The 25615-nt window shown below is 48.2% G+C and overlaps 1 protein-coding gene across 9 annotated transcripts in view; it reads right to left on the reverse strand.

The window, feature by feature from the left end:
* LOC119442948 (histone deacetylase 4) overlaps positions 1 to 25615 on the reverse strand; it is a 287827-nt gene that overhangs the window by 52862 nt on the left and 209350 nt on the right. For 7 of the 9 annotated variants that reach the window (XR_007465744.1, XR_007465743.1, XM_049662469.1 and 4 more), the window contains 5 exons: positions 5335 to 5397; positions 4622 to 4821; positions 3915 to 4116; positions 1702 to 1816; positions 285 to 403 (listed from right to left, as the gene is read on the reverse strand). Coding sequence is in view for 7 of the 9 variants with exons in the window: in XM_049662469.1 (XP_049518426.1) it covers positions 285 to 403; positions 1702 to 1816; positions 3915 to 4116; positions 4622 to 4821; positions 5335 to 5397 (699 nt within the window). In the remaining 2 variants the exon portion in view is untranslated. The remainder of the gene's footprint in view (positions 1 to 284; positions 404 to 1701; positions 1817 to 3914; positions 4117 to 4621; positions 4822 to 5334; positions 5398 to 25615) is intronic. The other 2 variants (XM_037708037.2, XM_037708036.2) reach the window with 1 other exon arrangement.

Below are 25615 nucleotides of genomic sequence, written 5' to 3' on the forward strand. Positions count from 1 at the left end.
CACACAACCATCTCTGTATGATAACATTAAAACAGAACTGTGAGAAATGTGTAGAACGAATAGTAAAACACAAGAATGTTCCTTTTTAATTTTCCCAAATTAAATTACTAGTTCTTGATAAAACAAGAAAGGAGAATGCCAGTCTGAGCATTAATGATCCAGCTACTTCTGAGCTGTTGGCCTTAAGTATTAAAGCACAAGAAATAAAGGATGTCACAACTGTGGTTATTAACAACAACATGGCAAACACGTGCAGGAAAGAAAGCACCATGCCTGTAACTCACCCGTTTTCCGGAGTGGGAAATCGTCGTCGTACTTCCCCAGAAGCAGATGTCTGCACTGAGGCGAAACAGCGCTTGTTGAAGGAGGCGAAGCTTGATCCAGAGAAGAACGCTGCCTGGACCTGTGCACACATAAGAGAACAATTAACTCCATAATCCACTGCATGGCACACAGCTACACATGCAAAAGTGGAAGCTGTGGCTGAACTGAAAATATAGGCACATGCCTACTATTTTGGAAGGTATTGCCATCATCATAAACGTCGTTGTAATGAAGTCTGCTGCTGGACACAGATTTCCCATGGCCTGTGTGAACCGACCCTGCTCTATATACCAGCAAGTTTCCTAATCTCGACAACTCATCTTGTTCTCTGGTGTCCTCAACTGCATCTACAATACACTAATATTGCAGGTACAGTTGGCAACAAAAGCTTAAGGGTATGAGAAAAAGTTGAATATTTCATGATCCTGGGCATGCAGCCCCGTTTTCCAATTTGCTACCTGCACTAGCGTATGTGACCAATATAGCGTTATAATGTTTCACTGGCTGTATGCTAAAACTGGGCTGAAGTTAACTTGCTTCCTGCAAACTTCTGACACTGACAGTAGTACATATAAAATGCCACATATCCTTTTAGTGTAGCTTCCAAGTTGAGTTTCAAACAGCTCATAGGAAGATAGCTCACAACATGCGCAAATAACTGATAGATAAAGTTGAGGCTGATAATGGTTCATAATGAAAATAATGTGCTTATAACAATGACAGTAAACATTGTGCTATAACTATCACAAGCCCATTATTCCATTGACTACGAGTGCAGAATGGAACACAAGAATGGCAAGCATATATTCCTCACATGCACTGTTCTGCTTTGTCACATAGGCATTAGCTTGTTGGCTTCTCTTTCCTGCAAAGCCACTGTTACTTTAGTTTCGTGGGACGTGCAGAAGTGGCAACAAAATGAAATGCAATAATGAGTGTATATCTTTGAGTGCATGTGTTATCATGGGTGTACCCCCACTTGTGCACCTTTCCTCATCAATTTATTAATTTTTTCTTCCTATGGTAACCATAGGAAGAAAAAATGGTTCTAAACTACAGCCTTAGTTCAGCGGTATGAAATCTGCACTTTCAGAAAATGCCTTTTAAGCAGTGAACAACTTAACCTTTTCCTTGCTGGGTGCAAAACCTGCTTCGGCATACTGGAAAACGTTTCACTTATTAGAAGGTAAAAGAAGTAGTCGTGTGTGTTTATTAATACTAGTCACTTGAAGTCTTCCATGAAACATCCAAAACAAAATTGTGCAAGCTAATGGGCTGTGTCTATCAGAGCATGTTTTGCAGCAGCTGTTGCAATGATCTCTTAAAACGGAAACTTTCCAGAGAGGTTTGACCTATGTACACAAAATTGAAGCTCACCAGTTTCTAAAATTTGGTGGTGATGTGTTGGCATTGTTAGCTGCTGCTTCCCGTTGTTTCTTGTTCAAGACAAACTCCTGTAGCCTTTGTTTCACTTCAGACGATGCCACAGCACCTGCACGCAAGAAATCCAATGTTAGCACATGAGCCATCGTGTTTATCTCCAGGAGTCTGCAAACTAAGCAACACCAAATTTTTAATGCATACATCCACAGTACGATACACATATAGTTATACCAATGCCACATGCAAAGACTCATAACAATCAGCCACATTGTCAACTTTTATGCTGACTCCATGCAAAAATTGATTGCTTCACTTACTGGATACAACAATAAACTTGCCTCTCTCATAACAATGTTAGCGCATGAAACTGGACTGAGCGAACATACAGTGTTTAGTATCATCTACCAGGATCACACAAACACTGCATGTGTGACTGACTAGGAACAATTTCACTGCTACGCTGTGCTCAAATACCACGTTGCAAACCAGATGCACCACACATTCATCAGTGGTGCCAAAAAAAGCATCCATGAGTAAGGCTATTTTTACTCCACTCCATTCCACGGACGAGCAGAGCTTTCATTAGAACATCGCATGCAATGGCCCGCCTGACAGCACTAAATCAGGAAGCCCCGACAGCTGCTTGGCTCCTATCCTCTGGAACCAGGACGGAGCGAAAATTCCACGGGGTGAGTGTGATTATGTAACGTGCTACACCTACCCCTGAGACTGTCCACCATGTGTGGCTGGCACATATTCTTGCATGACAGAAGGTAGGTATATTCACGACAAACTGCGAAGCTGATTTCATTCATTCAGAATAGAAACATGGCGTAGAGACACGATGCGACACATCGTGGGCACAGCACCAAATGAACAGAGTGGGCTGCATGTGAGTTGTCTGCTGCATGTGCTGACAGATAAGAATGGCATGCATAGTCAGAATGTACCCGCAGTCATGGGAAACAGTCTTGCTGTCAGTGCTTGTTTTCGAGAACAAATGTTGACAACAGTCACTAGCTCATTCTCCGTGCTTTGGCTTTAAACGAGACGGTCAGATAATAGCTTTCCGCTGCCTTGTCCAAACAAACACTTCTTATGTTGCACTCCAGCAAGAGCCGACAGAAATGCTGTGTTCAAAACTGGTCAGCACACTGCAAGATTCAGCTGCTGCAGTTTGAAGCTGAGCACTTTAGTGACCTTTCAACCGTACACTCTTAAGGCTGCTGCAGCAGAGGTATTAGTAAGTGAATAATGAAGCAACATTACAGAGACAGTCAGCAGGCACATCTAAAATTTATTTGCTGTGCTTGACACACAGCCCAAATGACTTATGACCTAATATGCAATTGCAGTCTAGGAATAAACTCAAATAAAATTTTCTTTAAAATAAATACTTTCTAAATAATTTACTATTATCTCTATAACTCTGCCACAGAGTAAAATGAAAAATGGCTCACTGCTTTCATGCCATATATTAGAGCCACCTGCAAAAGCTGTAACACTTCCTTTTTTTTTCCCCTTTACAGAAGTCACAGCTCATGCTGTGTAGCCCTCACAGTAACAACTTTCAGCAGGAACAGCAATTATCAAAAAAATGTTCTTGCAAATGTTCCTGTAGGCCTGCATTCTAAGCCTTGCAGTAAAAACAAAAATGTTTCAACAGGAACTGGGGCCACGAGAAATTGGCATGATGTCGATGGCACATAAATTATGAACCTAAATGGCAGCAAGAAATTTTCTTGATCGCTTATTAAGGTACTGATAACTGACATTAAAGAGCCACATTCACCCTAAACCATGCAGTCCTGTTTCCCAGCCTTGTCTTATACTCCATAATGCACATCCTTACCCACCCACTACACTGTAGCAACATGAACATGCAAGTTTGCTCATGTGTGGGCGAACAAATACACGCATATGTATACATGCTATGACAGACATTGTGTGTGTGGGTTCATCTGCACATGTAGAGTATGCCTATGTTAGAAATTTTATGATGTGGCATTTTGTTAAGAAACTGCTTTAAGACAGCTTTATGGTGTTCTCAATACTGCTTATCTTTCAATGTCTGGAAGAAGAAAAAAAGCTGGATTTCTCGGTCAGAAAAGCACTCTCCCCCTTCCCTTTGTCCAGAGAGAGAGAATAAAGAAAGAAAAGTATGCAGTAGAGGTCTGAGAACAGAACAAAACAGAGTGTAGACTAACTCTGTTCGTGCTTATCCTTCTTGCGAATCTGGTCTAGCTGACGATCCTTCTCAAGGCGCTCGCGTTCAAGCTTGTACTCTTCCTGGATCTGCCGCTGATGCTCGAGGTATTCCTTGATCCGCTCCTGCAGCTGCTTCTCATGCTGCTGCGCTAGCTGCTGCTGTTGCCGTTGGTAGTGCTGAAGCAACAACTGCTGTTGCACCTGCAGTATCAAGAAAGCCCAAACGAAGGTGAATCTGAGTGCCTGACACCACTCTTCTATTGCACCGAGGTGGCAATGAAGGTGAGATCAGGTTAAATGAACTGTTTTGAAGTTGGAGGGGCACCCAATGCACAGTTTCTGCCATATTGTTTTGCTAGTTGCTTCCCCTCAATGCTTCTTGTGTGGGTTTAAGTGCAGACGTGTGCGCACAAATATGACATTACAAGAATTTGAGATTGCGTGGTTGCCAGCATTGCAAGGCAATGCCACACAAGTGCTGATGTGAAGTCTCACAAGACTCCGTTCAAGCTAACAAGTTGGAAATCAACCCTGCAACGAATGTCACTTTTCACCATTTGTAATAAGTGAATGCTGCTCATGTTTAGTGGTTTAGCTAGTGGGCAAATAAGCACCCACAAAAGCGGGGAAGAAAATGTGAAGAGTATGCAAAAAGTTGCAGTTTAGACTCCATGAAGTTGAATGGTCGCACTACAAATGCACGTACCTGCTGCTCCTGTTTGAGTTGCAGGAGCTGTTGTTGGAACTGCAAGTGCTCCTGCTGCTGTTGCATGTCCCCTGTTGAGCTCGGCTGCACGGTGGCGGTGGCAGCAGCCAGTGGGTGCTGTGGCTGCGGCTGGTGCAATGGTTGGGAGCCACCTGGCAGCGAGGGAAGCCCACCCAGGAAGCCCATCACGCCATGCTGGTCTGCATCACACATTTGTACATGCACACACAGGCACACATTGACATGCAGAGCCTTCACAAGCAAAGAGGAGAAGCAGTGACGTGGGAGCACAGGCATGCACATGTGGAAGAAGGGACAGAGGGAACATAAATTTGCCTAACTATATTCAGTTTGCTGCATGATGCATGGATGATTCAGAGGCAGGTAATTCGGGATAGTCGGCAATCTTAAGGATGATGGATATGACAACATAGTAAGACAAGGATACAAGAATCTGTAAGACACGACACTGAACTCCTCATTCATACATTTTTATCTTAACATACTGCTATATACATCACGTCACGTCAACTAGGGCATCAGCATCTTCCGAGTTTATCATCCAGGACAGGTAACATTACTAAAAATAGGGAGAAAGAAGCAGGCCGACATACACAAGTGTGCGCTTATAACTGACATTAAAGAGCCACATTAAAGAGCCACATATAAGCAAGAACATTAACAGTCAAGTGATGACTTCGTTTTGCCCTTACCTTTTCTTTGAAGGTTGCTGTATGGAGGATTTATTTCCATAGTATGATGGGACCCCAGGTTTTCTGTGATCAGAACAAAAAGAAAGAAAACATAACAGGATAAGTTTTAAAACACATGCAACGACAGTGTTTTTCAGTATCAGCACGCACTAAGTAAATTAAAGCAAGACTGTCACCATGTTTTCACAGAGCAATATACATATAAAGTAGTCAGACATCAGAAAAAGTGGCGAGGCATAAGTTAAGCAATCACCTTTGCTTGCTTGATCTTACAGAGCTCTTATTTTTGAAATTTACGGTGACCAGATTTCACATACGAGTCAAAGGGAAGGCTATGTGGAGGGCTCTGTTTCAAAGAAAGTATTCAGGCAAAAAATTATGCGGACATTCAATAGGGCCCTCTACAATACTCCGCTGAAAGAATGCAAACCGCATTACTAGCTGTTGTAACGAAAAAAAAAATAATTGAAGGAACTCGATTGCACACTGCACACGCTGAGTCCGACTGAAGGCACAAAAGCAGAGTTATCTGTACTTTATCACTTCTCGCGTGAAAATACTGAACCTCTATACAACTGGGAAATTTCTGAAGTCGTTTCCCGGTTACAATGAGGTCAAGAAATTTGTAGGCGTCGAAAAATTCCGTCTTTCTTCTTCTCTCCTCCTGCTTTTTTTTTTTTTTTTCCTTCGCAAATGGAGGCAGGAGTTATTCGAAATTCAAGGTCGGTTAGAACTGCGAACGAACACACACAGCGGCGAAATGGCACTGCGAGACAGAAAATCTGCAGGCATTACACTCATTCTACGTGAGACAACCCAGGCAAAACTAAAGCGGCAAGCCTCGTCAAAGGTTGCTTCACTGCATAATACGTATGCTTGCGGAGAAGCCACCTTCGTAGGAGCAGGAAAAAGTAGTAGAAAGTAGATGATGAAAGGAACCCGAAGGGAGGACAGGGGATGAGGTTTTGTCTTGGAAGGGAACAGCTTGCAGAATAAATCAAAAAGGGAGTCGGTACTGGTAACTAAATTAGCAGCTGAAGGTAAGACACAGCAATGTTGAAACGCAAAATCTTCAACAAGCACTCACGTCGTAAGAAAAAGAACGCGGATGGATTCCAGCCTCAACTCAGCAGACACCTGTCGGGTCGCGGCCCCTCGCGGCGTAATGTCCAAACATCAAAGGAAGCGACACTCGAACGTGCCAATCACTCCTATGAGTAACAATTAGGCTTAATTACTGACCTAAGTGTGCAATAAGAGAGCCGTTTTGATCTGGAATCCACTGCCAACGTAAACTGAAACGCGACAAATTTAAAGGATTAAGCGTTAAGGCACCCTCGCGACTCCACGTTCGCCACCGCATGCGTGACACTGGCGTCATTCAAGCTCCGACGTGGAGTTTGGACGCCGCATTACATTTAGCGACCTTCTAATGCAACCGAGACAGCACCATCTTGTCAGCTAACTAGCACGCGCGAGATATGTTCTCGTCATTTCCCCCATCTACGTCCCGCTGGCGGAATTCAATTCATGCTGATAGCGAAGGTTCGATGTGTCTCGAGCGCGACTTCACTAAACACGCAGCGATACGTGAGGAAATCGCCAGCCACAGCAGTGAGCTCGCCGAGCCGAGTGTCAGTGCCGCCCACGCGTGGACACGATGCGACGCGCGCACGCGCACACGGCCGGAGGACAGCGCGCGCCAGGCAAGTCTCCCCCTCCTTTCTTCCCGCCCAAGCACTTGGGTGTTTTGAAAGCGTTCCGCTCGCCATCAAGGGGGGGACCCAAGTCGCGCGGGGGTAAACACGGCGTATCGCCAGCCCCGTGCTAGCAGCCCGCGGCTCGAGCCGAGAGGAGGCCCGGACCCGCCGCGTTCCCTCCCCCTCCAGCCTCGCGCTGCGCCCTCTCTCCCCTTCGCTCTGTTGCCGGTGCCGCCGCCAATCAATATGAGCGGGCTTTTTTCGGGATCTTGGGCGCTCGCCTCGGGTTCTGGGAAACGCCCGCCACGGAGATGGAGCACGTGACTACGACGAGAGCGCAGCGGCGAGAATGGAAGTGGGCGAGGGACGGGCATCGAGTGTGCTCTCGCGGAGGGGCACATGTTGAAACGGGCACGTCCCTCAAGTAGTAGCAGTTCATTACCATGTGGACGCATCAACAAGCTCCGCGAGCCGCGCTCGCAAAATAATCAGGCCTGTAAGTTCGTGTTCCGCGGTTAGGCGACGCGAACATGAACGCGCTGTGTAGTAATAAGAGAAACGAATGCAAATGAGAAATAAACATACGGCTACGGTAACAACGGTGAAGAGACGACCCAGTGCGACGTAAAAGTGCCGAACATTGAAAGGGTGGCCGACGGAGCGAGAATGTAACAGCGAACAGCAAAACGTTTTGCGACACAGTGCAGCCAAAGAACGTTATGCGATCAAACTTTACAGCTCTAGGCGTGACAGCAACGCACACACGACACAAGTATCTGCGTCGTATAACACTATGGAAGCCACGCCCTTCAAATTTCGATAATATCGAAATTTGCTCAACGCTCAATTTAAGCTCGTCACATTGTAAACACAACACTTCCCGGTCTCCAAGTACACTGACTCTTCGCACAATGCACACAATCAAGTTAATTCAGGTTAAACATATTAGACATGAATGGATCCCCCCCCAGCCCTGGCCAAAGTTCGTATGCCTAAAGGCAGATTTAAACGTTGTATGTGTATGTGCGTGCATCGTCTAATAAAATTATATTGAAAATAGTGGTCCGTCTGCGTGTGTCCCGTATGTCCCATATAGTGTGTATACGCGCGCTAGACCGTTATATACACGATGGTTCACAAACTCGTTCGAACGACCGTTTTATCATGTAAGAAGCTGTAATTCTTTACGCAGAATGAAGGCATGATTCGACGAATAGTGCATCTATGAGGGATGTGGCAAAGAACGGCACTTAATCGCTTGACAGCAAGTGAGAACCTCGACATTAGGTTATATTATAGTTACTTCACCACAAATACGAGAACACACTCGTACTGATGGTATTCCGAGCTGAAATTAAATATAACATGTGGTTCGGGAAAGGATCAGATAGATGAATCAGGTCATCGCAGAATCGCCATCGAGGTGAAAGAAATATACGTACTACGTAGTCCTGAGAGGGAGATATATAATTAGGTGGAGAGATGAGTCCTAATTTACACAAGCGTAAATTTATGAGGACCATGACGCTGCTGATCACAATTATCCGCAACAGCGAAGGACAAAGCGGGAAGAATTTATCGCTCAAGGAGTGAAAGACTCGTGTGCACCGATCCCGACAACATCGATTTAAACGAAGTGTCCGCATTCGTATCGAGAGAGAGAGAGAGAGAGAGAGAGAGAGAGAGCTGGTAACAGTTACGGAGCTTGTCGAAGTGTTCATCGGCCGCACGGCATAGAGAGAGGCAGCCCGCGACAATAACGATTGTTTGCGCATATGAAGGAGCGGCCCTTCAGAACCACGGCCGGCGCATGTTCGTCGGCAGCCGTACGTCGTGAGTCCGGTAAAAGTGCAGATAAACGTTTGTGACGAGCAACGGAACACTCGCGTCCCGTCATGATCGATGCTTGGAAGCGTTTGTCGCTCGCTGTACACCTGCGCTTCGACCTACTTTGTTCGTCGTAGCCGCGTCGCTAGCAGCGTATACCTCCAAGAATAAACACGAAGAATGACAGGGAGAGAGAGAGACAAAGGAACATAGAAGCGGTGCAATCTGCACAGCTAATGAAAAATTTGTTTTGCAGCGCACGGATTGAAGAGAATGGCGCGAACTTCAATATTGTCTGTCGCTCGCTCGCTCTCTCTCTCTCTCTCTCTCTCTCTCTCTCTCTGTGTGTGTGTGTGTTTTAACGTTTCACCCCATTTATGTTGAACGTTGTAACGCTCAGGAGAAATGTTCCTGAGAATGCGGGTAACTACGCGACACTGTACGTAACGTTACATGAGATATGCTCCAACTCTCAATCGACGACAAAGATAATGGCACGAGTATTCCTTGACGCCCGGTTGGAACAATAAAAACTGGAACGTCAAAAGGAAAAAAACGATACGACTAATGACAATGCATTCGCAGTGCTAGGCAGAGAACGGGAACAAATCGAAAACAAAGCGTAAGCGAACGCATATGTCGAAATAGGAGATAATACGAAGAAGGTAAAAGGAAATATATAAAGTGACTGCAGTAAAGCCAGGAACGCGGCGTTGGTGTCCTTTTATTTTGAAACGGCGCACATCGCACGTGGCCCAATCACAGTAGTTCCGATTTAGCAACAGCGTGACCTTGGAGTCGGACGCCGCCATTGGTCCGCTCGGTTAATTCGACGCGTGAGGGGGCGCCGGCTCTTTCACGCGTGCCGCAGCAGCAGAAGCAGCAGACGCCTCCGCACTGCGCATGCGCGGTTCAATCGCTCGCTCGAGCGCGCACAGAACGGATACACGAAAGACTCGCTCGTTAAAAGTCGTACTCAGTACAGCCAGCCAGCCAGAGCGCGCTAGCTAGCGAGTGAGTCTAAATATAGCCGAGCCGCAGTAAACGAAACGCGCGAAGCCCGGAGAGGAGCGGATAGAGAAGAGGGGGGTAAAGCGGCTCAGGGCGGCGCACGCATATCTCGCCAGTGACGAGGAAATAAAATAACGCCAGTGACGGATAGGGTGCAATGGAACGAGGGAGAGGAGTCGTACGCATATCGATCCGCCATCGGCCTGCACGAAACAGACTACGAACAACGGTGTGTGTGCGTCAGAGAGTGAAGGACATAGAGGGTTGGGGGAGGGGGGAGGAGCCGTTGCTACAACGCCGCGTGTTTCGAAAGAGCCAAGTTTCCCTCGGTGACACCGCACGCCCACGCATCCGGCATGGACAGCGAGAACTCGCGCGCACCGCGGCTAAAGCCTATTAGTAGTGGCGGACGAGGGAGAGAGGAGAAGGGGGGAGGAGGCAGGCACGCGTGGCCCGCCACCACCCACCCACACACGCTCGCTTTCACAGTCTGCGAGCGCGCCTGCTTGTTGTTCTGTTGCGTGTCTCGGAGAGCCGAGAATAGCTCTTCGCTGAAGGCCGAGGGCCGCATATAGTAGCTCGATATATGACATTAATCAGGAGACTTCTGCAGCGCGCCGCCGTTCTTGCACGCTGCCTAGAAACGCGTGGTGCTTTCCTCTTGTTCGCAAAAGCATCCCCCCCCCCCCCCGCCCCCCTTTTCCAGTTGTTTACCAGCGACTCCCACGCAACGAATATACAGAAGAGAAAGAAAGAAGTGTCGCAAGTGAGAAGGCAGAACCTTCCCTGGCGCGGAAGGTTGCGACATCAACGATCAATGAAACGTTTTAGCGTGCATCTTTTCCTTCTTTACTGCGAATGTTTAGAGGTGCGCTAAGAACCGGTTACGGTAACGAGTTTTCATCGTTGTCTATATCGTTTCACCGACATTTCCTCTTTCTGCGCTTGACACTATTAATTATTTGATAGCATGATGGAATAACCTAGACGAGCATTAGGAAATGTATCGAATACATACATTAATGCTGGAGTAATCAATCACAGCGCTTCGCGGCCATTAGCGTTTACTGTTGTCTCTTTCGCACACTGTTAATCTCTGCCACAAACGAGGGGGTTGACGTTCGCAGATTGAGCCGGTAGTCCGGGAGGTTTTGTTGTGGTGTGCTAGACGTCTAGACGCATCATAACTCTCTCTCTGGTGTGTGTGTGTGTGTGTGTGTGTGTGTGTGTGTGTGTGTGTGTGTGTGTGGTGTGTGTGTTGTGTGTGTGTGTGTGTGTGTGTGTGTGTGTGTGTGTGTGTGTGTGTGTGTGTGTGTGTGTGTGTGTGTGGTGTGTGGAGAGAGAGAGAGAATAATGGAGATAGTCGTTTCTTAAGACGCATGAAGTCATCGTAGTGACGCGGACAAAGACTCGATTCAGCGGCGCCAGGAGACACTGTCACTCAGTTGGCTAGGCCACTAAGTTGGAATCCACCTGCCGCAAGGGGTATGTTGGCCACAAACTATCATCAGCGACACGGTACTGGCTGAAACAAGCCCCTTAAATAGTAAGCACGTTTCTGGAATGTGCTGCCAGAGTTAACTAATAAGCTAATATGGACATAAATTGACGCTCCAGTAGTGGATTGGCTACATCACATGTCCACCAGATAAGATCACTGTGACGTCGCTTAGGGCGTATGACGTTACGCGGAAACCGGCACTGGCTTTGAAATGGGCCTACCGAAGGATGACGAGTACATTCGAACGTCTTTATAACGAAGCGCTTGAGGCCTCGAAAATAATTTGTCACTTCGTTGTAAATGTTGCGCACTCCACAGCTCCCAACAGAACCGGGACAGAATTATTCCTTCGTTATGCAGATCATTTCGTTGTAGAGGCGTTCGACTGCATTTGATGCGCGATGGAACATTAAAGGCTTCATAGCTTGAATACTAGATCGGCAGCTGATAATTAAAGGATATAGTGTTTATTTATAAAGGGAGGGGTGAGAGAGAAAAGGGCAGGAAGAAGGAAATGGCTGCTGAACGCATCCTGACTGTCTAACATTGAGATTGACACTAGAACTATAGCCAGCCAGAAGGAGAGGGAGTGGAAAGGAGAAAGAAATGGAAGTTGAAAGTTTACAGAAAGGAAGCGCAAGGAGGCAGAAATATATGCAAAAATGTTAAAGGCGCGACGGAAGTTTTTCGACAGTTCGCGTTTGACACAGTTTCGTGTATGCTCAGCGAGCCCGCGAACCGGTCGTGAATGAAATAAAAATAAAAAAGCGACGGAAAAATTGTGTCGGTACTCGGTTAGCCCACGTATGTCAGGGTTGGTCAGGTACTGCACTGGCTCGTCGCCTCTCCCAGAGACAGGTGCGCGGGTTTAAGATCACGCAGAAAAGCTAACAATAGGCGCGGTTGGCTATTCTGTAGCTACCTGGAAACAATAGTAGCTGGACACACGCAGCTGCAAATGTTCCTCTCACGCCTCCGTAGAATCACCGGGACAAAAAGAAGCGTTCCCTGTCGACCACATCAAACCGAGGTTACCATACGGCATGTGGATTTTGGTGTAGGCCGGTGGTACGAGTTCCATGAAACTTGCTTCATTCCAACCGGACGTTCCCGCGTACTCTATTTTATTCGTGCCTTTGCTTTATCTCTCCTCTATGATTTCCCTATTTAATTTCCCCTTCCCCCAGTGCAGGGTAGCAAACCAGAAATCTTTTCCGGATATATAACCTCCCTACCTTCCCACCCCATTTCTCTCTCTGCTTCATCCGAGATATGCCAGAAATTTTACAGGCTGAGTCACGCAAAACAACTGTGTTCTCCGCTTCCACGTAATTTCCTCGCTTGCACGACACGGCGTTATGAGGCTAGTTAGTGACATTCACAACGGAACATCTTAACGAAACAACGCGAAGCAGGCTACAGACGTGAGTGTCCGTTCTGTGTCTGTGCATCTCACTGCAAGCTTCATCCGCGCTGAACATCAAATTTCCTCGCTTTCTGTTGCTTGACTCCAGCTCAGCCTACAGTCTTTCATCTTCCAAGACTCAATTGCAAGGTAGAGAAGCGTGTCGCTGACCTTGCGCCTAGATTTCCTCTGAATGAGCGCGCGCAGGAACTGTCTACTTGCGGCGTTGGTTCTCGGAGACTGTCGCGGGAAACGATCATTAGAGAAGGAATCTCGCGGAGCTACAACGCGAGAAGAGGCGTTCTATACCATGCGGTCTCAGTTGGGGCGGACGTTCCACGACAGGCGTGGGTTACCGGAGCAACCGCTTGCTCGGCACAGAGCGGATGCACGCGCCCGCGGCGCAGCTTCCGTTTTTCCCGAGAACGTTGTATTTTCGGTCGCGTATCGGGCGCCGGGCAGCGCGCGCGCTTCGCCAGCTTCTGCCAGCAGGGCTTGAAAGAAACGGCCAGAAAAGAGCTATTCGACAGCGAGAGAGAGAGAGAGAGAGAGAAAAACAAAGTTAAAGAAAAAAGGTGCGCCGAGCTCCAGCCCGTACGGCGCTACACGCACGGCTCTTCTACACGCTACACGCAATGCGCTTCGGCGTGACTGGCGAGGAAGACAAGAAGAAGCGACGCTATTTTCGTAACTCTTCTGCTGTTGCCGAAACGCATCCCGGGCCAGCCCGTCGGCCCGGTGCGCGCGTCCGGAAATCCACGGGGAAGAAAAATAAAGGGGGTGTTTTCTCTGTGTCGCTCCCCCGTCCTTCACTCACACCCTCGCACCCTTTCCTGTAGGTCTCATTCGACGGAAGGGCTCCTCTCGGAAGAGTCGTGTACAGACCTGGCGGTGACTTTTTCGTGGCGTAATCAGGAGAGGGACGCAGAAAGACACTTTCTTCTTCTTTTTCTCTCCTGCCCCGCCCGCGAAACACGCGAGCAGGCGGGCAAGAGCACGAGCTGTGGCTGCTTCAAATTCTTGACAACGAAAAAAAGCTTAACCGCACACCTGTCGCAAGAAATGAATTCAAACATTGTACGTATATGGACGGCCTGAAGAATTCCAGTCAACAGTATACTCGTATAGAAATTTACTTTTGTCTACGTAAAGATTACATACCGTCTGCATAAAACTGTTTCTAGCATTGTCTGTTTCTTTCGGTATACTGATCAACAGCGGCCTAACAAAAGAAACTGGGCCCCAGGCTGAGCACTTTCGTGTTCGGCCGCGCTGTTATTCTTCCAGTTTTGTTTTGGTTTCAGTCTATCGGTGATTCACGAAGCTTTAAAGCTGGTTCTTTCAGGAAAGTCTAGAAACCAAAATCGATCCATTGGCTGCCCATAAATATTCTATAGAGCACGCATGAAAAAGAAAAACCCTACTATAAACTTTCCACAGAGCCGTCTTCTTTCTTTATAGCCGTTCAACTTTCAAGTAATTCCGAGACTGCGACGACAAACAATAAACGTCTCAGCCTGCTCGTCTCAAGAAAACAGAAAGAAAGAGGAAATAAAAACCGACTGCAGAGGTCGCAGCGGGCAGAATGGGGAGGTTTTCGAAGCCCTGCGAGCAGATCAAGGCCACGCCTAATGTTTTGCGGCGGGAAAGGAAAACTGCCCGATTGCATGGATACATTTGCGGCCATTGTGACGACTACGAAGCGCTCGAAACGCAGCACCGCCCCCGCAGAAGGGCCAGGGAGCACGTCGAGGCAATCAAGCAACGCATGGACGAGAAATCTCGACGGCATATGCGGGCAGATCTACGCTGTGTCGTCCACCTAATGATGTTTGTGTTGTTAACTGCTCCCAAAAGACAATGACGTGCGCAACTGTCGCTGCCACAAACAAAACAAAGTTCGCACGGCGAGAGGAAGCTGCTGCAAGAAGTCGTGGAACGCGAGGGTGCCCGTGATGCGCAGCGAATGCCGCACCGTGGCGCGTTTACAAGCTCTTGGCAGTGGTTGTAGTATATATAGTAATCAAGCGCAGTCGCCACTCAGAGTACGCTGCATATTCACACACACACACACACACACACACACACACACACACACACACACACACACACACACACACACACACACACACACACACACACACACACACACACACACACACACACACACACACACACACACACACACACACACACACACACACACGCACGCACGCACGCACGCACACGCAGACTTCTCTCGCTTTAAACGTATAAATATTACACATACACATACTCTTTGGTGATGTATATACACAAGTACACAAAGATAATTTATAACTGCATCAAATCGCACATACCCACATCTGTGCTATATATTTACCACAAAAGTGCACTAAAAATGCGCCATTTAGTAACCAACACTATATAGCATTAAAAACAATAAACCGATTGTCCCATCTTCAACAACTAGGCCGTGTATTCGTACATATCACCCTTTAGACAAATCTTGAACACTCTGGATGCTTTACCTGTGACATTAGCCATAACCTTTTATATACTGCTATATATAGGAGGGAACTACGTCGCTATATACTCTATATATGAGCCCGAAACATAAAAATACCGCACGCTAGACACGTCGGCACGTAGCCCGCTCTTCCTTTGTTCCTGCATATGCTTTCTTTCTCCTGCTGCTGAACACCAAAGTTCGCGGGATAGAATCACGGCTGCGGAGGCCACGTTTCCTAAAGGCGTCATGCAAGAAACGTTCGTGTACTCAGGCTTCTTCTTATTCTGCTTCTTCAGGCTATTTTATGTCCACGGCATGGACGAATGTCTGTCCTCTTTGAGCACTCTTCAATTACCCCCTCCTAGGAGATATCTCATTCCAATCTTTTTGGCACCTTCGAATACGTCACCATTCCCTTGTAAAGGCTCAGGTGCACATTAAACAACGCCAAAATGGTCATAATCAATCCGGAGTCCACCACTAAGGCGTCCCATATAGCGCAACATTGGGACGTTAATCCCGGGGGAGTTTAGAAATAGGAAAGTTTCAGAAATAGGGTACCCAAACTTCAGCTCTGCGTACACGAGAACCCAGGGGAAGTCTGGGGAGCGCGCATGTGCACAGCCGCCGACACTCAAGCCCGCTCGCGTCCTCTTGGGGACGTATTCTGCGACGATCACTTTGGGCGACAGCGTCTGGTTTACAGCATCTGGACAACTGGTTTAGCAAAATCGGATGAGCTGATTGGCTGGTCGAGCCCTACGTCACGCGAAGGCGATACTATATCGCCGAGGCGATCATCGCAGAATACGTTCCTTGTTGAACTCCCCTTTTCCGTCGTTGGAGGCTCGAGCGAGGCAGAGTGGGCATCCCCGAGTCGTCCAATGGGAAGCCACGTCCAGTGTACACACACGCGAAGCGCGCGGGCACGAGCAAGGCGCCAAGGCCAGCCGGCGCGCTATTTATAACACCTCCTGACCCTACGCGGCGTGCGGGCGGCCCCTCATCATCGCCGCCGTCCGGGCTGCGGGCGAAGGCGGCCTTGGCGCGCTCTCATACGACGGCGGTCAGCGACGGATTTAAACGCAATCACGCCGCGCAAACACGAGCCGGCTGTTGTCCGCAAATGGACACACAACGAGCGCGATTGAGAAGTCATTAGCGCGGAGGACAAAAAGACGGCCCGGATCCGACGGCCCTTTCAAATTACCACGCCCATCCGATAAATCAGAGGGACCCGGGCGCCGCCCGCTTATGCGTGCACCGTTTGTTTGCATATCTACGTGCACACAAGACAGGCAGCTGGCACGTGAAAATGCGCAGCTGGCCGTTATGCAATCAGCTATGCCGCATAACGGAGTGTCTGAAGCGGATGGATTTGACATTGAAACCTTCGTCATACTTGGACCGCGTTCGACGTAGCAGGATCGCGTCCAAGCCGTTGCGGCGCGGCACAGCTTACGATGTTGTGCCATTAAGATGCAATTAGAGCGCCAAGGAACCAAACGGAGGAGCCGAAAGGAAATCAGAAAGTTGATGTCGCGAGCTCTGTGTCTCACAGGACGCTGACGGAAACAAGTGTAAGGAATAAGCAGGTGTTATTTTGACACTAACATTGTAGGGGGGGTGATGCTTACTGTACTTGTTTAAAGTGATATTTTATTCAGACCCTTGAACAGTACTTTATATGTGTATCTCTTGTACACGTACGTGTAACAGAGTAAACTTTTTTTTTTTTTTTTTTAATTCCCCCTTTTCAAGAAAATTCAAGTTCCAGGCTCGGGGCATAACGTCCGTTTTTGCATACGCCGCCATTATATAGGACGAAAGCCCCTCACTTTTGCTAGTGGTGGTGTAAAGTTAGAGCGCTCATCGGTAACGACAGCTAGCAAATGCCTGTGATATATACGTATATGAGTTCAACACCGCATCGCTGCAACGCTTACTCGTCGAAGTCGTCCACACTGATGCCTAATATAGCGAAGAATTTCCGTACAAGGAGAACAACGCGGTGAAGCCGTAAGATCACAATCCTGTTATTGCAGCGCTAATGACCATTATAACGCTTTCTGCCAAGATGCGCGCGCACACATCTCTAAAGCTGTAATCGATTGCGGCATCTGATAGTTCACAACAGGCCAGGACCACCACAACGCATAAGTGCCCAGTTATTTCTCAGACGGTAGATGTCTCCACCTCGTCGGCCACCCACACACGTACGTTCGGACTCGCAATCGCGTGACGTCAAGAGGGTGACGTTCTGAGAGCGATGAAGCGCCGAAGAGAGGAGGCGCGATGTCGCCAACTGACGACCCAACGTGCGGAGCCAAGTCAGGCGACAGAGATTCCGATTGTTTTTAGTTTTTCTGTTCGCGGTTGTTTTACTGCATACCTATTATTATATGCTATACGAAGGTGTCCGCGCGACGTTTCGCAACATCGGGGAGCACCGAAATAATTACGCATTCCCTTCAGGCGCGCCGCCGCACAGAGTAAAAACGGACATTCGTGGAAACGTGCCCGCGAGTTCTCCCACCGCACGGCGGTCACCGGCGGGGAGGTGGCGCAGGGCGCTATGAATAAACCGGCGGTACCAGGTTCGCAGTTGCGTCATCCTCAACGGCTGTGCACGGAACACGCTAGCCGTACGTGTCGCGTACGCGACAAGCGGAGCAGAGAGCTCGCGAGAAGCGTTCTCATGAATCACACCAGATCGCACAATGTCCCGGCACAGCGACACGTTGCTCGCGCGTAATTCACAGAGGAGAGCAGCTTCTGCAGCTCGCGAAGCCCATCAGTGGAAGCGGCGACTAACATTTTGTAATGTGGCAGGCTACAACTGGCTTTATAGCCAATCGAGAGCGCGATCGTGGGATGATAGTACGCGTTACCTTCTCGTCATCAGTGAGCATCACGCAAAAACGCAGTCTCCAACATCATAATCGCACGCCTCGTAGCTTAAACTCCGTGTATTTTTTTAATTTATTTTTTAGTATCTCCATGTGTATCTCCATGTATCGTGACATGCCGAATACTGGGATCTCGCTGTCAGGGCGTCTTGGAATATCTGCATATAAGCACAGCGTATACATGAACCGCCATATACGTATCCGCAGAACGTAAGCCTACAGAGCAGCAGCCGCGCTCGGATCGAATGGAAGTCAGTGAGGCAGTGGAGCACGCTTGGCTTTATATAAAGCATATACATGGATCGAGCTTGTTTTCGAGAATCGGAGCGCGCATTACGGGAGGAGCAGGTCTCTGACAGCCGAGAGCCGCCATAACGACGCAGCACAGGCAAGCGTGTAACGATGATAAGGGAAACGCGTAAAGTATAACAGCGCCGCAAAACGACACTGCGCGCTTACACGCTCCGCCGGAAAGCGTCCCCCCCCCCCCCCCCCCCCCCCCTCCCACGTCCGGAGCCACTGGACCGGCAGGGGAGTGTCAAAAGTTTCTGCGTCGACAGGAAGTCTCATGCAATGCAAATCCAGTTCCGTCGCGTGCCGATACCGCTTGCACGGATAGCACGCAGTGTTGTTTCCCCCGGGGAGGGCGTTCGCGAATCATATGCACGGACCCGTCCGTTTGTATTAGGCGGACGCACGTGTCTCTCTCGGTGCGTACGATACTACTAGATCGTGGCCAAAACACCTCTTGTCGAGCGTTCATTCGATTCGCGTGCGCCTGCCGAGCACGCTATGCACGCTGTCAGCCCGTACGTGGTAAATAAGCGCGTGGTGAGATTTGAAGGCAAAAGAGTGGCAACTATAGTGTCGCTCGCTATACCAAACATACACACGAGCGCTCGTGTGCGTCCACACCTATTCATGCCTTGTTCTAAAGCGCCGTTTCTTTCGCTATCAATTTAACTGAAGAGGATGAGTTAACTTAAGTTGTGTTATAAACTACGCTGTTAATGTCAAGCGTTCTCGACAAATTCAACCCAGTTTTCTGTAACGACTCTCCCGCTGGTATCTGGCCGTTTTCGTGGGCCTATACCAAAGGTATCGTGCTGTCTAAAAATGTGGGTCGATGTTCCACTATAGATACGTGCAGCTCTTAAACGAATCTATTTGACGCCCACTTGGGTCACTATAGCTAGGTATACCACAACAACAACAAACAAAACCTACGTCCTACGTAGTGACATTTATACGTAATGCGCCGTCAAACCTGCGGTAAAAATGCACTGCTGTCCCACTTACTTTTTTTTTGAAGAAAACGCTGTTTTATGCATTGAAGCACAAAAGTAACTGGCACGCCAATGCATTTCGTCAGACACATTGAAAATTAATATCTCGAAAATTCATTCTAAATCAATACGCCTTGCATACTCACTAGCTGAAATCCTTAGATTGAAATATGTGCCGTCAGAAATGTGCTATTTGCCACATGTAGGCAATCTTTAAAAATTTCGTGCAGCTCAAAAAAAAAAGAAAGAAAGAAAAAAGCCACCTTGCATCAGTGCCGTGCGCACAAATACTGCACGAGACGTGTCTGTTCAAAAAGCGTGAGCAAACTGTCGTCTCCCCTATAGTGTTATATTAGTGCAGATACAGGGTGGCAGATATGGCAGATATCGTACTGCGGAAACACTGACTGCGAGCTAACGGCTTGTTGGTTATGAATCCCACAAAACCAAACGTGTTATTTTTGCTATGCGCATTTCAACACCTCCTAATTGAGATTTAAGCGTACGAAACTTAGCCCAAAGCTCATAGAAATCGTTTTTGATATTCTACAGCAAGATTTCAGTCGTAGGTATAGTGCAGGAAACCAATCATCAATCAATGAATTAGTATATACTCATTATTTTTTATGCAAGTAACATTTCATTGTCTCCTTGCATGCAGATGTACTCTTTATCGCCAGAAATAAAGGTGCACGAGCTCTTTTAATCTTCCTTGATGTGTTATGATGTTTGACCTTTATAGGGTTAAACTAACAACGCAAGTACAATGTTACACTAACACTATACCGTTAAAACAGTCATGCCCCTCCTGCAATCACTTGCTAGTGGACAACGCGCTGTGGTACGTGACGTAAGACATTTTACACGATCGTGATACGGTATTGTGACAACGCACAAAAAAAAAAAAAAAAAAACAGAGAGAGAGAGAACGAAAAAAGCAAAGCGATGCTGTGCTTGTGGTTTCTTTTCGCGCGAGCGGGGTTGAGTTAACAATGACCGGCGCCAACCAGATTGGCCGGACGATATCGCAAAAGCTCTCTTCACGACTGTGCCAAGCTAATCGCGCAAAGGCACGTGGATAGCTGCGCGCTATCCGCGGGGCTAAAAATAAAGTGAGCACGTTTCGTAAGCCGTTTCCGGTATTTCAGAAACACTTAACACAAGCTATAATACAACGTCAGTACGGCAAGTTCCAGCCGGTAGCCGCGTTCCGCTATTTATGGGCGCGGATTAGGCGTCCCAAAGCAGCATATATACGTATAGGTCATCCACGGAGACACCAAAGCGGCTCCTGTTTAATATTTACGAGTACACAGTACTTCTAGCGCGCCTAAATATAGTGATCAGCAGTGTCGAACCTCTTGTCTTGTTCGACGCCTAAATATAGACGCACGAAAATATTTGCATTTCTTTCTTGTCAAAACGCTTCCAGCTATTGTGATGACGAGTGTCAAAGAAGAAAAACAAAAGGGAAAAAAATAAGGGAAAGGAAAAGGGGGGGGGGGGGGATATGAAAGAATAGCTCGTATTAAAAGGGATACGTGCCCGGCTGGGACTCCGAAATGTCGGCATCAAACCCGCCCATCCGATACGGAGATAGCGAAAAAGTAGGCCGTCTGAGACGGAACAGCTGGCCGCGGAGTTGCCGCATATATTTCGCCTCGTTTATATATTTCTCTCGCCGTCGTCGTCGTCGCGTAATACGCAGAGCGAGAGGCAGTCAGGAAGTGCACAGCCAAAACCGCGCACACTGCACGGCCGTGGGCACCGCCGCGTTTTTGTGAAGGCACACACACACACACACACACGCTCAGTATATTTAGCCCTCGGTGCACACGCCGGGCACTATATATAGGGACCGCACCTTCCTTACGTCACACGAATATAGGCGAGCCGCGAAGCCCGTTTTTCTTTCTTTCGTTCGTTCCTTCCCTTCCATCGTCTTATAAAATGCTTGCCGCCGTTGCTCTGGGTGTCTGTCACGCGCTAACACGCGCGCAGAAGCAGCGGCAGCAGAGTTGGAGCACGAGGAGGTGTTCCGCATGGCAACGCACCACGCCGAAATACCAGGACGGATGCTGAGCACGCGAGAGATGTCGGGAGCGCGGTAATCGCGGTCCTCAATTTTCTCGCGTACGCATTTCCGTTGTCGGAGTCTACAGTGGCGACAACGCAGACGAAACATTGTGTCCCGCTTTTTTATTTATTGTCCCTCTATCACTGAAAGCAATCAAGACTGTCTAAACGGATAGCCAACCAACATAGGTCCAAGTAGGGTGACTTGCTTTCTCGCACACTTGACCCTTTCTATATACACGAGAAAGTGTACAGACTGTTACAGAAAAGTTGCTAGAAACTATATCTCATTCGGCCTACGGCGGCACGTATAGTCTTCGAAGAGGGCTGTTTGCAGGGAGCTGACGTTGGAATTTGTCGACAAAAAGTCGCCTACAAGCCGTTTTGCCGAATGTCCTAGAATGTTAATAAACGGGACTTCTAAGAAACATATTTACAGACCTTCGATATATAGATGACTGTCGAAGAAATTGCGAAAGACGTCACGAAAAGTCGCTTCATTTGACTACATAAAGTTTTATGGTAGTTGCGTACATACTTCACAGACTGCGGAATCACTACAGTATGTTGCAGAGGCGGTCGAAAGACTTATGTCCGGGTACTTTCAATCGTATTGGGCGCGCCGACCAACACGTCTGTGGGAACACGTTTTCTTTAAAGACGTCTGTCTCTACAAAGCTCACAGACATTCTTACGATATTTTTAAAGGCGGTAAGCGCTCAATAAGCAGGCAGAGGCGACAGTGAAATATGTCACAGTGTATTGGCTCCTTGCGGAAACGCAACGTGTGCGGCTTGTATTATCAGCTTGTCAGGTTGCTCTTTGTTCTCGATGATCGCATCTAATCACTATTTCGCAGAGCTTGACCGACGAAACGGCGACCTACAGCGCGCCGAGTTCATTAGGCCAACGAGTTGTCCGAATCGGGAACTATGCATTTCGTGGCTCTCGCGTATACCGTGACACGACCCTCCTCTCAGCGACTCCGGCCGCGTGTAATTTCTCAATTGCAGAGCAGTGCTGAAATATTTCAGCTAATAATTTTGTCTCTCAAGAAAGAGATGTACAGTCTATGCACCAGAAGGCGCAATGCTGATCTGTGGGCGATTCTAATGAAGGCAGAGTTATAAACATATGTCTACAGCCGATATATACGTAGGATAACAGCAGAATTATTCCATTGCAGGATGCTTATTTCTACATGCGGTCACTCGCTGCTTCCTGTAAACGAGTTTCTTCTATCTGTATATATCGTCCCTGCTGATGCATAGACTAATCATTTTTTTTTTTTTTTTGCTTTGCCATAACAGTCGCCAAATCCTCCTTTATTTTGATTTATTTATCATTAGATTTTGTCTAAACTTTCCTTGATATTCTCTTGCCATCTGTTCAAGAAATCCGGCCACATTTCCTAAGTAGAGACACCTCTCACTGCGTCTCTTCTTTTCTTTCTGATACTTTCATGCTCTCATTGCGCTACGAAACCATCACTATCTTTACTCTCCATTGCTTGCTGCCAGACCCGAAACTTCCAAACCGTTTCTCCGGTGCCGGTCGGTTCCAAATGAGCATCCTTCCTCGCCATTTTAAGCGTTCACCTTACCATCCTTATAGCAACTTGCATGTTTTGGTTGCCACACTGTGAAAAGCGAGTTTTATATATTCATATCTTTTTTTTTTTTTAACACATTCGAAGTGGCTCTGTCAAGGATTTGTCAGACACTATACGAGCGTCGCCGGAACTGGGAGACAGTCAACGTAAACAATCCAGAAAGTGGAGGGGTACCGTCACTCAAGAGCAGCACCGGACCGCCTCGTCGACCATCACTCCCCATTTCCAGAGCGCGTTTACCGCAAGGGCACGGGAGTGCGTGGCGCGCCAATAATATCAATTGATGCGCGCTTTCACGGGCGAGTAGGAGGCAAGCAAGGCACGATGGGGGAGGGGGGAGGAGGAGGGAGAGACACACTCGGTACACACACAAACACATACGCTGAGTGCGCCGCGGCAAGCAGGCGTCTAAATATAGCGCGCTCTGCTCGAAACGCAATCGATGGTGAGCCAAAGTTATATACGAGCGGAGGTTAGCTGCCCCTGGTTCTCCCGATAGGCGCGGCGCACGAAGGAGGGGTGGTGGTGCTGGAGGAGAGGGCGAATCCAAGGCAAGAAACTCGAAGCACAACACCGAACCGCGCCCGAAACAACAACAGAATCTGCGAGCGAGAGGGCAGCGCCGTTTCAGGCGGCGGTTGTATGTTAGAGATAAGCAGGCTTAAAGATGAACATCGAGGCGAGGCGGAGAGAGAGAGAGAGAAACAGAAGGAAACTATGGGCATGCACGGTTCGTCCAAGTAAGCGGGAGGGCCCGCGGATACGCATACGCGCAAAAAAAAAAGGGAAAAGAAAGAAAGAAAGAAAGAAAGAAAGAAAGAAAGAAAGAAAGAAAGAAAGAAAGAAAAGAAAACGTGGGCCGCCACCATCACCACGCACAGGCGGAGGGAAGAGGCAGGCGAAGAAAGGTTCGTCGTATCCGGAGCTTTTCTAAATATAGTCCGCGACCGATGGTACGGCGAAGTGCTCCGGCTCTTTCTCACACACGGCCACCGCAATCTTCGAGGGGTGCGCCGCGCGGCTTCCTCCCCCGTCTCTCTCTCTCTCTCTCTCTCTCTCTCACTTTTTCTCAGCGAGAAAACGGCCCCGGAGTCTGAACCGCTGCCCCTGCCCCAACCTTAACATCCTCGGGTAGAACGAGCGGCCCAAACGCGTCTGACTGGGTTGCTGCTCGGCCGCTGTTGTTGCTGGCGCTGCACTGAGCAACAGCGCGGTGCAGCAGGCCATGTCGAAAGAGAGAAAAGGAGGTGCGAGTGTGTTTCTGGCATCAGCCGAGGTCGGTCATTGGAGGAGGAGGAGAAGGAGCCCCGGGGAGCGCGGGTCAGAGCTCGGGTCAAGACCTATGGGTCAAGAACGGGCGCGGGAGAAGAGAAGCGCGCCCCTCGGAGCTCGAGAGCTGAGCTATAGTTTTCCCGTGATTCGTGTCAGGGCGAACGAAACACTGACCGGCTCAGTGTGCCAATGGGGCACTTCGCTTATCTATACAGCATGCAGTGCTTGGCATTGGGACGCGTTGTTGAAGCGGCAATCGCATATGAACGCATTTCAGGCGTATTTTTGGCACGGTGTCGCTGCAGCGTCTCTTTCACCCCGCCAGAAGCACTCGCTGTAATCTGGAATGACACGCATTTTATGATATTGTGATGTCACCGCTTTACATTACGGTCACATGCAGCGTCACTTATTCCTGGGGCAGCATTGAATTGCAGCACCGCAGACAAAACAGCGGAGGAGTGCGCTCAGTTTTGATGGTGCAACGAAAACGGTAGGGGCACATTCATGACAAAAAGTGTAAGCAAGCCTACAGTACTCCCTCTTTCTCTAATCCGTGTTTGACCCATGGACATTGCACTTTGCTTCTGCTGACAGTTAATTGCTAGCTGTATTGTACATTAACACCACAAAACTATTCATAACAGAATAATCTCCGTCAATAAATTAGTTCTACGAATGTTTTCGTCGTCTTCTTGCGAGCAGGAAAAACAGTTATATACATAAGCTCAATTTTAGGGCCTTATATCATATATGCAGCGCTTAATTCTCCTTTCATCTGGCGCATTCCGTCGCAAGATATCATGCCACAAAGTTAAGCGTTGTGCAGAAGTTGCAGTGGCGTCCCGAGACCGCAGCAACCGAAGTCCGTTAGCTGGAGGCCACAGAACGCGCCGCTGTCATGGACGGCTGGAGCGTCGAAGAAGCGAACCTGCTTCTGCAGTTTGAGCGATTCAGACCGCACTTATCGATGCATGATTGCGTCTGCGGAGATATGAATCAAAATATAAAGCCCCGGATCACGTTTTGATCACGGGCCGCATTCTGGTTAAGCGCCTGAAGAAACCGTTATACAGAATACATAGCGCATGCAGTAAGAACAAAGGGAAGGTCGAAACAGGAAAAGCGCTGACTTTCAACAATACGGTTTTATAGCGGATCCTAAGCAATTCACACATCGGAATCTGCAAA

Source organism: Dermacentor silvarum, chromosome 2 (assembly GCF_013339745.2).
Source record: "Dermacentor silvarum isolate Dsil-2018 chromosome 2, BIME_Dsil_1.4, whole genome shotgun sequence".
Lineage (NCBI taxonomy): Eukaryota > Metazoa > Arthropoda > Arachnida > Ixodida > Ixodidae > Dermacentor > Dermacentor silvarum.